Genomic DNA, 13647 nt, shown 5'->3' with positions numbered 1-13647 from the left:
GACTGGGAAATGACACGTTCTATCCACTTCTCAACGTATATAGTTCATAAAGGGGAAAAAGGTGTCCAGAAGCTTCATTCCTACACATGAAATGAGTAAGAGGATGAAAATGTTACTTTAGTTCGGTCCAAGTTCCAGAGGGAATTGAATATCTTATGCAGATCGCTGGTGTTTTTCAGAATTTGTTCAATGAAGCTGTCCCACTTGGTGCTCAGTGCTTCCTGAGAAAAGCTCTAAAAACAGAGACAGCCTGAGGTCAGGGTCCAAGACTCTGAGAGACAATCTCCGGCAAGGATGCCCATTACCACAGAATTCATTCTCACACAGGACACTGGCTGCAAGAGCCTATTTTAAACTTCATACACACACATACACATGAAACCCCACCTCCCACCCTAATAACCTAACCTCCAGATCTACCGGGGGTGGTGGTGGTGGCAACCAGTCCTTCCCAACCATCCCAGGGAGGGCATGGGGGTAAACATCTGGAATGAACGTGACCTGTGCCACTGGAGAACAAAGGCATCTGAGAGGGGCTCCAAAGGCCCTTGACCTTGTTGCTGGATACCACATGCTCATGTAAAGTCTAACACCCCAGAGTGATGCCATGGTCTGGCAATATCATGCTTGCTAAGCAATCCCCACATAAGACTCCTCACCGTTATCCTCATACCTTGTATGCCAGAGAAACAGGTCCATTATAAAAGTTAAAGAATCCAATCAGTTGGTCCAGAAACTGCCTGCAGCTGACATCAGGGAGCTCCACAGCACATCCCAGCACCTGTGACAAGGGACACCAGGAAGACAGGCATTTTCCTTAGCTAAGTCCAAGCCCAGAATCCTGGCAGTCAGCGCTCCGTATAGCTAGAATTCAGTGGCCTATCAAAAGCGGCCTTCCATTGCCCTAGTCCCACACTCCACCCTCCAGTCCAGCCTAGTTGGTCTCCACAGACAATACTTTTTGTATCTCTTCATGTTGTCCAACCTGAAATGCCCTCTTCTCTCCTGTTCCTTTGCCCAGGGCTTACCAGCCATGCGCTTCAGTGCCCGCCATAGATTCTAGCACTTCCATGGTGCCTGTCCTGATCACTCCAGCCAATGCTGACCTGTTTCCTGTCCTCTGGTATTACTGGGACTGCTGCTTGGACATTGGATGGTTCATCTGGGTTTCACTGCAAACATCGGACAGAACTCAAACTATTTCGTCAATAGCCATTTTGTCTCCCAGCTGGATTAAGTGCTTCAAGAACAGGGACTGAGTCAACAAAGAGTTCTAGAACTCCAGATGCTGAGTGTAATGCTTAGTTCCACAGAAGATAAATACTTGCTCAGTTAGAAAGTAATTTGACCATATGTTTAAGGAGCCTGAAAAAAGTTCATACTCTTTGACTCAGCAATTCTACCTCTAGGAATCTTTCCCAAGGGAATCATCAGAAATTTAAACATGCTCTGACGGAAAGCGAACAAAAAATGTAAGCTGTGCTGGGACAAGGATCTTTGTTTTGTTCCCTGATGTAATCTAAGAGTTTACAAGCGTCTGGCACATAGTAAGTGCTTACTTCTTGCCCAACTCATCTACAGACTGAATGTTATTCTAGTCATAATCCCACCAGCCTTTCTTTAGAAACTGATGAACTGCTTCTACAATAGCAATACAAAAGATCTAAAATATCCAAAGTTATCTTGGAAAAGAGTAAGATTGGAGGCTTGGACTGATTTTAAGCCAATGTAGTACTCATATAGGATCTCAAATATGTCAGTGGAAAAGAACAGAGAGCCCAGAAAGAGACCCACACTTAAATGGTGATCTGATCTTCAACAAGAGGCAAAGGAATCCAATAGGGAAGGAGAGTTTTTCTAACGACGGTACTGGAACAGGGTTCCCATATGGACAAAAGATCTGTTGACTTCTGCTTCAGACCAGCCACAAACCTTAATCCAAGGTGGACTACAGGCCCAAATTTAAAAGCTAAAACTATAAATTTACAAAAAAACAGTGGAGAATGTCTTCACCAATGGGGTAGGCAATGGTTTTAGGCTACAGAAAGCAATAACCATAAAAAATAAAATGGATAAATTTAGACTTCATTAAAATTAAAAACTTCTGCTCATTATGAGACAAAGAAAATTAACAGGCATGCCACAAACTGGAAGAAAATATCTTTAAAATACAGACCTGACAAAGAACTGATATCTAGGATATAAGAAAAACTCCTACAACTCAATAAAAAAACAAAACCTCCCACTTAAAAAACAGACAAAAGCTTTGGACAGCCACTTCTTGATGGAAGATCTACAAATGGCCATTAAACACACGAAAAAGCCATAATATCATTAGTCACTAGGGAAATGCAAATTAAAACCACAATGATATACCACTATATATACAGCAGATGGCTAAAATTAAACATGCTGACTACATCAGTGTTTAAGAATGTGGGCTAACTGGAATTCTCATACACTGTCGGTGGGAATGTACAATGGTACAACCACTTTGGGAAAACACCTGGCAGTTTCTTAAAAAAAAAAAAATCAACATACACCTACCCTATGACTTGGCAATTCCATACCTAGGTATTTACCTACAAGACTTGAAAACTTATGTCCACAAAAAAGACTCACACAGGAATGTTCTGAGGAGGCTTATTCTTAATTGCCCACAGTTCAGGTGTCCAGAAAAAAAAGAAAGAGTAAGTGGAGTATAACAACAAAGCAAAACTGGAGGAATAAAATAGCAGCAGACTCACAGACACCAAGAATGGACTAGTGGTTACCAAAGGGGAGGGGTGGGAGAGGGGGAGTGGGAGGGAGGGAAAAGGGGATTGTGGGGTATTATGATTGGTGCACATGGAGTGTGTGTGGGGTCACGGGGAAGACAGTGTAGCTCAGAGAACACAAATAGGGACTCTGTGGCATCTTACTACACTGATGGACAGTGACTGCAATGGGGTATGGGGAGGACCTGATAATAAGGGTGAATGTAACAACCACATTGTTTTTCTTGTGAAACCTTCATAAGAGTGTATATCAATGATACCTTAATAAAAAATAAATACATAATAAACAAAATAAAAACCTCAAAAATAAATAAATAAGTAAAATAAAAGGGATATAAAGCCCTAGCCAAGCATATAATAATATTCAATAAATAATTGAAGGTGCCTTTAAAAAAAAAAAAGAGAGAGAGAGAAGAAAGAGTAAGTTGCCCGGGATATACTCAGACAAAGGAATGAACTGCTGATAAATGGCACAACACGGGTGAGTCTCACGAACATGAAGAGGCGTGACAGAAGCCCATAAGAGGGATTCTACGTGTTTTATTTCATTCATATGACATTCTAGAATGGGCAAAACTAATCCATGGCAGGAGAACATTCAGAACAATGATTGCCTGGGATGCTGGGGTTAAGAACCAGCAGGGGAGGGCCACAGGGAGCTTTCTGGAGTGACAATAATATCCTGTGCCTTGATGGGGACTTGGCTCTCACAGGTGCATCTGTCTACATGCATCAAATGGTATAATAAAGATTTGTATATTTCATCATATGTAAACATCATCCCAAAAGAAAAACAAAAGTCCAAAGAAATATACTGAACTCAGTTAATGTTATGCATAATGAAGTATCTGGTCGAGAGGTAGGCGTATACTACCATGTGCAACTGTGAAAAGCATGAAAATAAAAACCGGACTGACCAAAGGACAAACGGCTGAACATATCTGTGATAAAGCAACTATAATAAAATGTTAATCGTAGAATACAGGTTAGTGTGAGTATTCACTGCAGAATTCCTTCAAGGTTTGGTATGTTAGAAAATCTTCATAATAAAATGTTGGAAATGATACCCACAAAACTGAATATAGTATTTCACACTTAGGCATCTCTATTTCAGGAGTAAGTTTTAAATAAGATTAGGCATGGGATGATAGCACATTAGGGTATATGGTACTACTAGATGTAGAGAAATGTTTATTTATTTTTAACAGTTCTTTGAAATCTAATGAATACATCGATGTCTTAGAGTTTCTGGGTCAATTACTCAGGAAGTGTGGCAGGTACAGAGAAGAAAAGATGGACATTAAAAACTCAATCTGTATCACAGAGCAAACAGAATTTCTGTAGGTTGGCCTAAGTCTACTAAAGGAAAGGAGAAGCCAGCCACGGGCAATGCAGGATGTGTTAGAAACATTTTGGAGGGCACTCAGCTACGATGGGCCCCTGCAGAGAGTGCCCCAGGAATCTGCACGATACTGGGAACAGCACATGTGGGCCAGGAGGAAACTGAGGCTCAAGAGCCACACAAAGCCTTACCTTCCAAGCTTTACCATCACCACGCTCAAGCTTATCACAAGACAAAAGTGGCCCAGTCGGCACCGGTTCTGTCTGCTGTGCTTACCCAAAGGTAATCTCCATCAACTTTTACAGCAAACTTCAGTTTCCACAGACGAATTAGAGTGGGAGCAGAGGCAGAAATGTCAGAAATACAGCGGACGACTCCGGCAATTTGCCCACAGAGCAATTCCTGTTGGTCAAGCAGGGTCTGTGGGAAAGGAGCAAATTCCAGATAGGAGGTTGAAATTGCTGAACTCTTGTGCTGTTCCACCACACAGGGGTTGGTAAACTATTGCCTACAGGCCAGATAGAGTCTGCTGCCTGTCTTTATAAGGACCATGAGCTAAGAATGTTTTTTATAGTTTTAAGGATCTTAAAAACAACAGCAGGAAAGAAGAGTATGTGCCAGAGACTTTACGTGGCTTGAAAAGCCTGGAATATTCACTTATTGGCTCTTTTCAGACCAAGTTTGGTGACCCCTGCCGGGATGAACGAACTGTCACAGAATGCCCACAGTGAACATGTAAGATGGTTGCACAAAACTATATTTTGGTACCTAGGACTGTAGGCGCATCCATGGTAGAAGCATGAGCCTTTCATTCCTATTCAAACCCCCTGCAGTGGCCAGAGCAGCCTAGATTAACCCCAGCTATCCAAATCACACTGGAGTCACAGGGGTGAATACACAGACCTAACTGACCTTAGCATAGCTAAACTGTAAGGACAGCCAGACATCATGTGCAGCAACAGAAAACGTACACACCATCTGTGAAGAAGTTGCCTAATCAAGGCTCTAGATCTTACTACTAGTTTTAAGGAAACCCAGTGGATAGAAGATACTGACTGACACCACCATGAGGGAGTAATCACTCAAATCCAGAGTGTGGGACACTAACATTCTACTGGCGCAGATGACCTGGTTTCTTCAAGTTCAGTGATTCGTTTATCATGGGGGGAAAAAGAATGGATGGGTGGGTGAGGAGTGTTACACAGTAAGAGGGACTTAAAACACAAAATAACCAAATGGAACATGCAGACCTTGTCTGGGTCCTGATTAAGAAAGAGGAGAAGGAAGAAGGGAGAAGGATGGAAGGAGGGAAGAAGGATTGGGTAACATCTAAGATAACAAGACAAAACCCAAACACAGATAGTATCAGAGGATGTTCATGGTATTAATTAATCATGTTAATTAATTATATTAATTGATACTAATTGAATATAGATGGAACCACATATTAATAGTAATTGTAACTAATTATTGTGACTTTAATTAGATGTGATGTTTAAAAAAATGTCCTTTTCAGCTAGAGATGTTATTTAATACTGGTGAGAGAACACGATTATCTAGGATTTGCTTCAAAATATTCTAGAAAAAAAAAAAGAGTGGGGAAACGTAAGGATAGGTGATAGAAAACTGGCAAAGTGTCGATAATTGTGGAAGCTGGTGATAGCCATATGAGGGTTCACAAAATTCTCTCCCCTCTACTTGTACGTTTGAGTAAAAGTGTTTTTTTAATGAACTGATCAAAAATTGGGAGCAAAGGGAGGCAGACAGAAAATCATGATAGTAACAGGGAGCTAGAGAAGATGGAAGTACTTAGCTCCCTATGAATTTCAAGACCAGAACAGCAAGAAATGGTACAACGAAGGGTAAGAAAGTAGAAATGTCAAATGCCTGGATTATGCAAAGAAAACTGTCCCAATGTAAACCCTGTACTTTTGAAAAGCCACCACTTGGGGCAGCGGGATCCCTGCTGAAGAGTAACTCGCTGTGAGGCTTACCTGCGAAGGATAAAAATAACAAATGCCAGCTCTTGTTGGGTCTCCTTCTTCCTTTACCTTTGAACCATCATAAAGGAAGAAATAATTCCACCTGACAAGAGAACAGAATGGAGCCATGTTTCCTATCATCCACTAATCAAGGTGTTTTAAAACATAGCTTCCTATTTCCCAGGATTTGAAAAGCCTTCTGGTGGCCTCACTGCAGAAAGAGCCCAGTAGCTACAAATGGATAAAAACCATTTCATAACTGCAGCTGAGTCAAACTAAAAATATGCCTCTCTCCAGCTGTCAGACCATCTGCCCGACAGGACAGAGGAGCAGCTTGGAGGAAAGACGGGAGCGCCCACAATGACATCTCTTATTTGAGACACGGAACTTCAACCACATAGCCACACGGTTGGGTAAACTGTCTTTTAAGGCTTTGACAACAAAGTAAGTGAGGGATGTCTTAGATGTACTCCTCACAACCGCTGGGCATGAGGATCTCCAGAAATATCCCTTCTACCAGGAATTCATGCATTAATTTAACACACATTTCCCGACAGCCTGTAGTGTGCACTAGGTTAGGCAGCCCTGCAGCCAAGGCGGAATAACAGGGAGATGATGAAACATGCTGGTTCAAGGCAGAGTGTGAGTGTCTAATGGGAAAAATGGGGGCCTAGGGGGGTTCACAGAGAAGCAGCAGACCCCTCCCTGCCTCTAAGTATAACACAAGATCTTTCAAGCTTCTGATTGCCTCCCCCAGGGGACTCTCTCTTCTCAATTTCCATAACCCTTTTTCTTCCCTAAAGACTCTTACAGTCTACTCTGCAGCATAATTACCTCTTTTAAGACCACGAGGCAAACTCCCCACCAGAAAGCTAGCACAGTACGCTTTCCTGAGTTCTGGGTTCAGAGGTGCAACTGGTTGCAGGCCAAGTCCAGATCCAAAACCTTCAAAAATGTTTCAAACCCAACCCCGACACCCCACCACCAGGTCCCATTCTACCCTTTCTTTATATGCTCTGGGTGAAAGCACCCCCACTCATCCAGGCACACAAAAGAAAACCTGGGCGTCATTTTGAACAGCCCCACCTCTTTGACTTGCACATATATAATCAGCCGCTAAATCTTGCTCATTCTGTTTAAACTATACCTTTCATCTCCCCAAAGAAATATTTTCTGAACCAAATTATGAGAGAGGCTTAACCTATTTGGGGTTGAGAAGGGAACTGAGTTACAGGCAGATGTCTGGCAATACCCTTCAAGAGCCAGGCTAGCCAAACCTCTTCTCATGGTGTAATTCTGCACTGCAACCATTTCTTGTCTCTCCAAAGTGCAGACTACAATGCCCACGTTACTATCAAAGCCAGCTGCATGACAGGCCATGCCTATCTTGTCTACAATCTACCAGCAAGGCTGGACTCATTCAAACAGTGCAACAGGTTTACAAGGTTGCAACACATCAGCTTTAGAGAGAAATGGCTCACATGCTTGGTTCAGCTGCTCTGGGGAAAACGGCTTTTTTCTTCTTTAATATAATCTAGACAATCTGGCTAGGGATTTTTGGTTAACCTATAACATCCGTCAGCAGCCTGGCAGGAAGTAAGCCATGGCGGACCTTGTTACTCACCAGGAGGCTGACTTTGTCTCTTTGGAGGTGGAAGCGGCCATTTACTTTGCAGTTGCCCTCATTCTCTTTATTTGGGTTTTCGTTTCTAGTATCACTTCTTTCTCCCCAGGAGAAATGGTTCCTGTGCGTCCCCAGTTGAATGAATCTGGACGTGGGAGGTTTAAGTGTTTTCAGTCGAAATGTCACTTGCGCAGTTTTCATTCAGCACGAAAGGGCTACTTCCCTTCCTTGCAGGCCGTTTGGTCCCATGAATACCTCCACACCTCTTAGGCAGAATGTAATAAAGCGACAGATTTCTGCCAGAAAGTCAAGTCCACTAATCTGGTTCCATGAGTTTCAGCTCTCTGGCTCTCTGCAGAATAACCTCTTCAAAAAGCTCCTCACCTGGAAAGCCCAACAGCAGAGATACATGCTGAAGGTGGTGTTCTGAAGCAACTTCTAGTTTATCTGTTTCAAAGCCATTCTGAAGGTCCTTTCAAAAGTTTTGAAGCTTCCTGTTCAAACATCAGTGCCTTAGTCTTAAAATAAACACAAAGAATAGATTATTTCAGAAGCCCGTGGAAGAGCATGTGACCCAGAACGGTTAAGCAAATTGGATACTTCAAAGAGTTTTCTGGAGAGTTGAACATTTTGTTTCCAAATAAAAAAGAAAGGTTAGTGGACTTCAGAGTAAGTCCCTTAGTTTCTTAAATAGTTACATCACACAGGAGATTAAATAACCAGGGTAAAAAAGCTCTGGGTATCAAGGACAGTTTATACAAATTAGGTGGTTGCTGTAGTAATAATGGAATTTAAATTGAGGAACTGTCACCTTGACATCCCTAAAGTAATCTGAACATGTAAATTCCAGACCTGGGCATGTTTCTGAAAAGAATTTAACAAGTGGCTTTCAAACTCCCACAAGAGGACAGACAACTCAGAGTATCAGGGCATTTCAGAGTCAGAAGGGACCCTAGCATCCTTCATACCAATCCTTCTCTCTTGCACTCTTCTGCAAAAATTACCTGGACTGTCTCTGGTTTACTATCCCCAGAGATAGTCAATTCATTGTGCTAAATTTATCCTTCTACCAAGCTAAAATTGACCTACTGGCAACCTCCACATACTGGATAATGAGCTCTAAGAAACAAAGCAAGGTCTAATCCTTCCACAAGACAACCCTTGGCCCCTTCAAAACTGTATCCCTATTGTCACTTTCTCCAAGCTTAATGTCTCCAGCCACCTGGTTTCAAATGCTTGCTCACCATCTGTCATCCTCCTGGGAACACAATAGTTTTTAAAGCTCCTCTGGTAGAGAGAAGTCCCTAGAAAGGCCCCCACTGAATCACTGATGGTCTGTAAAATCTCTTTCTCAGCTCTAGATTATCTTGGGGTGGGCTTCCACAAGGCCACATTCATGGTACTCTTTGTAGCATATCTGAATGTCTATTTAGGGTCATGTAAGCTCTTGGAACCAGCGACAGCAGCCTGAAACCCCTCTTTTGTTCCCAGAAAACTGAGGTACACTATCTTATCTCTGAAAGGTCCCGAAAAGGCTGGCACTGGCAACGGCCCTCGGGTAGGGCAGGTGTTGGATGTGCCCAGGGAAGGCTCCAGCAACCTGGGAAGTGGCAGTATCGACCCAGGGGTAATGAACAAGTGGCAACGGCTTGGGGCGGTGGTGGTGGTGGTGTAAAAAGTGGCTTCAATGGGTCAGTGGGGCAGGAGAGGGGCGCCTAATGACTGCGAAGGGCCGGGAAGCCATCGGTAACCGTGCAAGCGCACTGGGAAGGAAGCGACTGGGGGCCGGGAATTGGAACGCAGAGGCGGAGGTGCGGGGCGAGGAGGGCAACCTGGGCCGGGTCAGGCGCGGAGGAGCCGCGAAGAGGTATCTCGACCAGGGCCCCGCCCCTCGGCATACCCGCGCCCCCCACCCGCCGCAGTAGCCCGGCAGCCCGGGGTCAGGGGTCGGGATTCGGGACCCGAGTGCTGGCGGCAGCGGGGCGCTAGCGACCCCCGCCCAGTACCTACGCGCGCGGCGGCCAAGTCGCAGGATTACTCGCTGCCGCGCCTCCCGCCCCTAAAGTGCCCGGAGAGGTGGCGCAGGACGATGACGCAATCCCAGCGCGCCGCCGACGTCAGAGGCCGATGGCGGCGGAGGCGCGGGAATCCTGGCAGGCCGCGGCCCCGCGGAGAAAGCGCCCTGCCGCGCAGCGTCAGCGGCGGAGAGAGGCGGCGGCGGCCCCGGGCCGCGATCCCGAGGAGGACCGTGGAGTCGTGCTTCGTCGCATCCGAGAGGCGGGGTGAGTGTGGAGTCGGGCCTGGGTCCCAGTCTTCACGCCCGTGGGAACCTCTCCGAGCCTCAGTCTCGCCATCCGTAAAGTGGGAACAGCTTGCAAAACCTTTAAAAGGGTTATTGTGAGGATGTAACGGGAGTAACGAGCTCATTACAAACTGAAACAGTAAAATAAAACATTCCTCCTATTGCAATTACAGCTGCGATACCTTGGGCAAGTTGTGCAATCTCTGTGCCTGTTTTCTCATCTGAGATGGATATGAGAATCATACCTATACAGATTTGTTTTGAGGATTCGGTGAATTAAATGTAGACATTTCCGAAAGTACCTGGAGCGTAGTAAGCTCATGTTTGTTATCAATATGCCAATGTTGGTTATCACTGGTACTGAAAACACCAGCGAAGCAGCACAACCACGTGATTGTTACCCTCGTGATTATCATCATTAGCTAAGCTGCTATGTGCCTGGCACTGGCTTAAGCATTATACACTATCGGTTTGACCATCTCGGCCATGCTAGGATTCTGGTAGGTCTCCGAGTCTTAAACAAACATAGACAATAAACATTAAGCCCATGTATTTGCAACTTCAAAACCTGTGCTTCAAAGTTCTCCATCATTTTGCCTTATCCCATCCCTATAGTTTCATGCCCTGCTCTGTACGGCACATAACAGAGCGGTGCCTCAGTAAATGTTACCTACCTGTGCTATGTTTTGCCAGTGGATTTTAGCCCCAGGCAAGTTCACTATGGATTCAGTGAGACTGAGGAATGACAATGGAACGTTCTTGGGGTGAAAGGGTTTATTACCCCGCTTGTTCTCCCAGCGATTAGTCAAACACTAGAATTACGTTTGCATCCAACAGTCTACAGGTCTGTAATCCTTCATTGTCTCTGCCTCCGCCCCCCGCCCAGAGCACTGGGCAGAGCTCTTTATATAGTGACTCAGTCATTAATAACTTATTGCCTAGGGTGTGGAAGCAGTAGCCTAGCAGCCGGCCAGTTACATCATCAAGTAGTTTAGGTTCCAGTGAGGATCCTGACCATAGGGACCTTCACTTTATCTGTAGCTACTTAGTATTGCCTTTATTTGTTGGCGGTCCTTTAAGGGCTTAATAAATAACAACCTTTGTTGATCTTCCTCAGGTCAACAGCTGAAGGACCAATAACAGAAATCAAACAAATTTTGTGTGTCCCCTCCCCCAAAATTAGGGTAAAGAGGCAGTGGTGACTCAGAGGTTGACTGACCAGCTAACTGAGTCTGAGAAAAAAGCAGCAGTGACTTTTTTTAGGCCCTTGGACAATGCCAGTGAGAATGAATGTGTTTAGGGGTTTGGAGAACTCTTAACGTACTTGCCATATACCTTGGCGCTGTAATTCCTCCTCGTCTTCTTCAGCATCCCCAGGCACTCCCTATTCCTATCTGCACCCCCAAGTGCGGTACATTCTCTCTAAGCCTGCTCTGTTGAGAGTTGTTATCATGAATAGATGTTGAATTTTGTCAAATGCTTTTTCTGCATCTAGTGAGGCGATTATATGATTTTTATCCTTCATTTTGTTGATGTGGTATATCATGTTTGACTGCTTTGCTGATGTTAAACCAACCTTTTATCCCTGGAATAAATCTCACTTGATCGTGGTGTATGATCTTTTTAATGTACTGTTAAACTTGGCTTGCTAATATTTTTGTTGAGGATTTTTGCATCTGTGTCCTTAAAGGGATATTGGTTTGCAGTTTTCTTGTGGTTTTGGTTTCAGGGTGATGCTGGCCTCATAAAATGTGTTTGGAAGAGTTCTCTCCTTTGCTGTTTTTTGGAAGAGTTCAAGAGGATTGGTATTAATTCTTCTTTGAATCGTAGGATTCACTTGTGAATTCTGTCTACTCCTCGACATTTTGTTGTTGGGAGGTTTTAAATTACTGATCATCTGTTTACTACTAATTGGTCTATTCAGATTTTCTATTTATGCATGATCAGGCCTTGGAAGGGTGTATGTTTCTAGAAATTTATCCATTTCTTCTAGGTCGTCGGTTGGTGGTGTGTGATTGTTCACAGTAGTCCCGTATGGTCCTTTGTATTTCTTTATATCCATTGTAATGGCATCTCCTTTTTCATTTCTGATTTTCTTTTTTGAGTCTGCTCTGCTTTTTTTTCTTGCTGACTCTAGCTAAAGGTTTGCCAATTTTGTTTATCTTTTCAAAGACCCAACTCTTCCTTTTGTTGATCTTTTCTATTTCTAGTCTCTTTCATTTGTTTCTGCTCCAATTTTTATTTCCTTCCTTCTACTAACTTTGGGCTCTGTTTGTTCTCCATTTTCCAGTTCCTCGAGGCACAAAGGTAGGTTGCTTGAGACTTCTTGTTTCTTAAGGTAGGCCTAGATCACAATGAATGTCCCTCTTAGGGAACCCATACATTTGGGTATGTCTTTGTTTTAAAGTCTATTTTGTCTAATTTATTACAGGTATCCTAGCTTTCTTTTGGTTTCCATTTGTATGGGGCAGCTTTTTCCACCCCTTCAGTTTTAGTCTGTCCTTACATCTGAAGTGAGTCTCTTAACAGGCAGCATATAGGTGGGTCTTGTTTTTTAATCTGTTCTTTGGTTGGATAATTCATTTCATTATAATGCACTACCTGTGTTTTGCTCTGGGTTTGTGGAAGCCAATTGTCTTAAATAAAGAAAGCTGAGAACACTGATTTTGTCTCTTCTTTTACTTTCAAGTTGGAATTACTGATAATATATTGAGCACCTGCTGTGTGTGAGGCACTGTGCTGAGTGCTGACCCATTTAATCCCTCCTGTAACCCTCCATGATAGGTATGATTCTTTCCCTCATTTTAGTGATGAGGAAACTAAAGCTCAGAGAGGCTTAATCTGTGCATTTAAGAACTATTTAGGGAGCTGCACCTCTGTGCCAGGCCGTGCTGTGGACCAAGGATACAAAACAGACCCAGACCTGTTGTTGAGAGTTGAGGCCTCCTCCAGCAAGCCCTCTCTCCTGCCCTCTCTGAACCCAGCAGGACTGGTCTAGCTCTGGATGTGTTCATTGTGCATCCTCCTCCTGTCACTCCAGGGTGGGTGCCGTGTCCAAGGGCACTCTGTCCTCCTCTCTGCCTCCAGCTCCTGGTCAGGAGGAGGGGCACTGCTAGGCAGCCCTAAAAGGATGAGAAATGATCGTGCCATTTTTTGTCAACAGGGAAGACCTGCTTATCTCTGATTTCTGGAGTTCAGCACTAGGTGGGTACCACCTGGCCGAGGCTGGGGGTGGTAGGGGTGGGAGGAGAGCCTGAATATGGGCAAAGAAAGGAATCCAACCCATCAAAGGAATTTGGTAACATTTAGCTTCACAGAGCAGTGTGCATGCCAAGTTCTACTCTGCTCCTGGATTGTTAAAATAAAAAAGGTAGGTACTTAGTATATAACCCGCATTTACTAGGTGCCTCCTATTAAGTTGGAATGCATTCACATCGGAGTTTTAGATGAAAACTACCCATAAACAAAACCAACTTTTTGCTTGAAATGTTCTCTCAGGTTGTAGGGTGTGGGTGCCCAGGACCTGGACGCAGCAGCCTGTCCCACGCACATGTGGGAGTAAGGTCAGCAACCGTTCTGAGCTGTTTAGGCCTCTGCTACCCGGCTCCTTCTCCCCCGGG

General features: G+C 44.2%; 2 protein-coding genes across 11 annotated transcripts in view; one reads left to right on the top strand and one right to left on the bottom strand.

Annotated features, from left to right (window-relative positions):
- The window catches only part of HPS4 (HPS4 biogenesis of lysosomal organelles complex 3 subunit 2), a 25961-nt gene extending 16139 nt beyond the window's left edge, over window positions 1–9822 (bottom strand). For 4 of the 8 annotated variants that reach the window (XR_005029550.2, XR_008993661.1, XM_036908950.2 and 1 more), the window contains exons 1-6: window positions 9736–9822; window positions 7726–8243; window positions 6114–6204; window positions 4396–4539; window positions 674–781; window positions 117–233 (exon numbers count right to left, since the gene is read on the bottom strand). Coding sequence is in view for 6 of the 8 variants with exons in the window: in XM_036908950.2 (XP_036764845.2) it covers window positions 117–233; window positions 674–781; window positions 4396–4539; window positions 6114–6204; window positions 7726–7766 (501 nt within the window). In the remaining 2 variants the exon portion in view is untranslated. Of the gene's footprint in view, window positions 1–116; window positions 234–673; window positions 782–4395; window positions 4540–6113; window positions 6205–7725; window positions 8244–9731 lie in introns of all 8 variants that reach the window. The other 4 variants (XM_036908953.2, XM_036908952.2, XM_036908954.2 and 1 more) reach the window with 4 other exon arrangements.
- The window catches only part of SRRD (SRR1 domain containing), a 9652-nt gene continuing 5804 nt past the window's right edge, over window positions 9800–13647 (top strand). The window contains exons 1-2 of one of the 3 annotated variants that reach the window (XM_057491580.1): window positions 9820–10007; window positions 13191–13231. In XM_057491580.1, the coding sequence (XP_057347563.1) occupies window positions 9853–10007; window positions 13191–13231 (196 nt within the window). In that variant the 5' untranslated portion in view covers window positions 9820–9852. Of the gene's footprint in view, window positions 10008–13190; window positions 13232–13647 lie in introns of all 3 variants that reach the window. The other 2 variants (XM_036908958.2, XM_036908959.2) reach the window with 2 other exon arrangements.

Source organism: Manis pentadactyla, chromosome 14 (assembly GCF_030020395.1).
Source record: "Manis pentadactyla isolate mManPen7 chromosome 14, mManPen7.hap1, whole genome shotgun sequence".
In the NCBI taxonomy this organism is placed as follows: Eukaryota; Metazoa; Chordata; class Mammalia; order Pholidota; family Manidae; genus Manis; species Manis pentadactyla.
The sequence above is the reverse complement of the archived record's forward strand: the minus strand, read 5'-3'. Positions and strand labels throughout refer to the sequence as shown.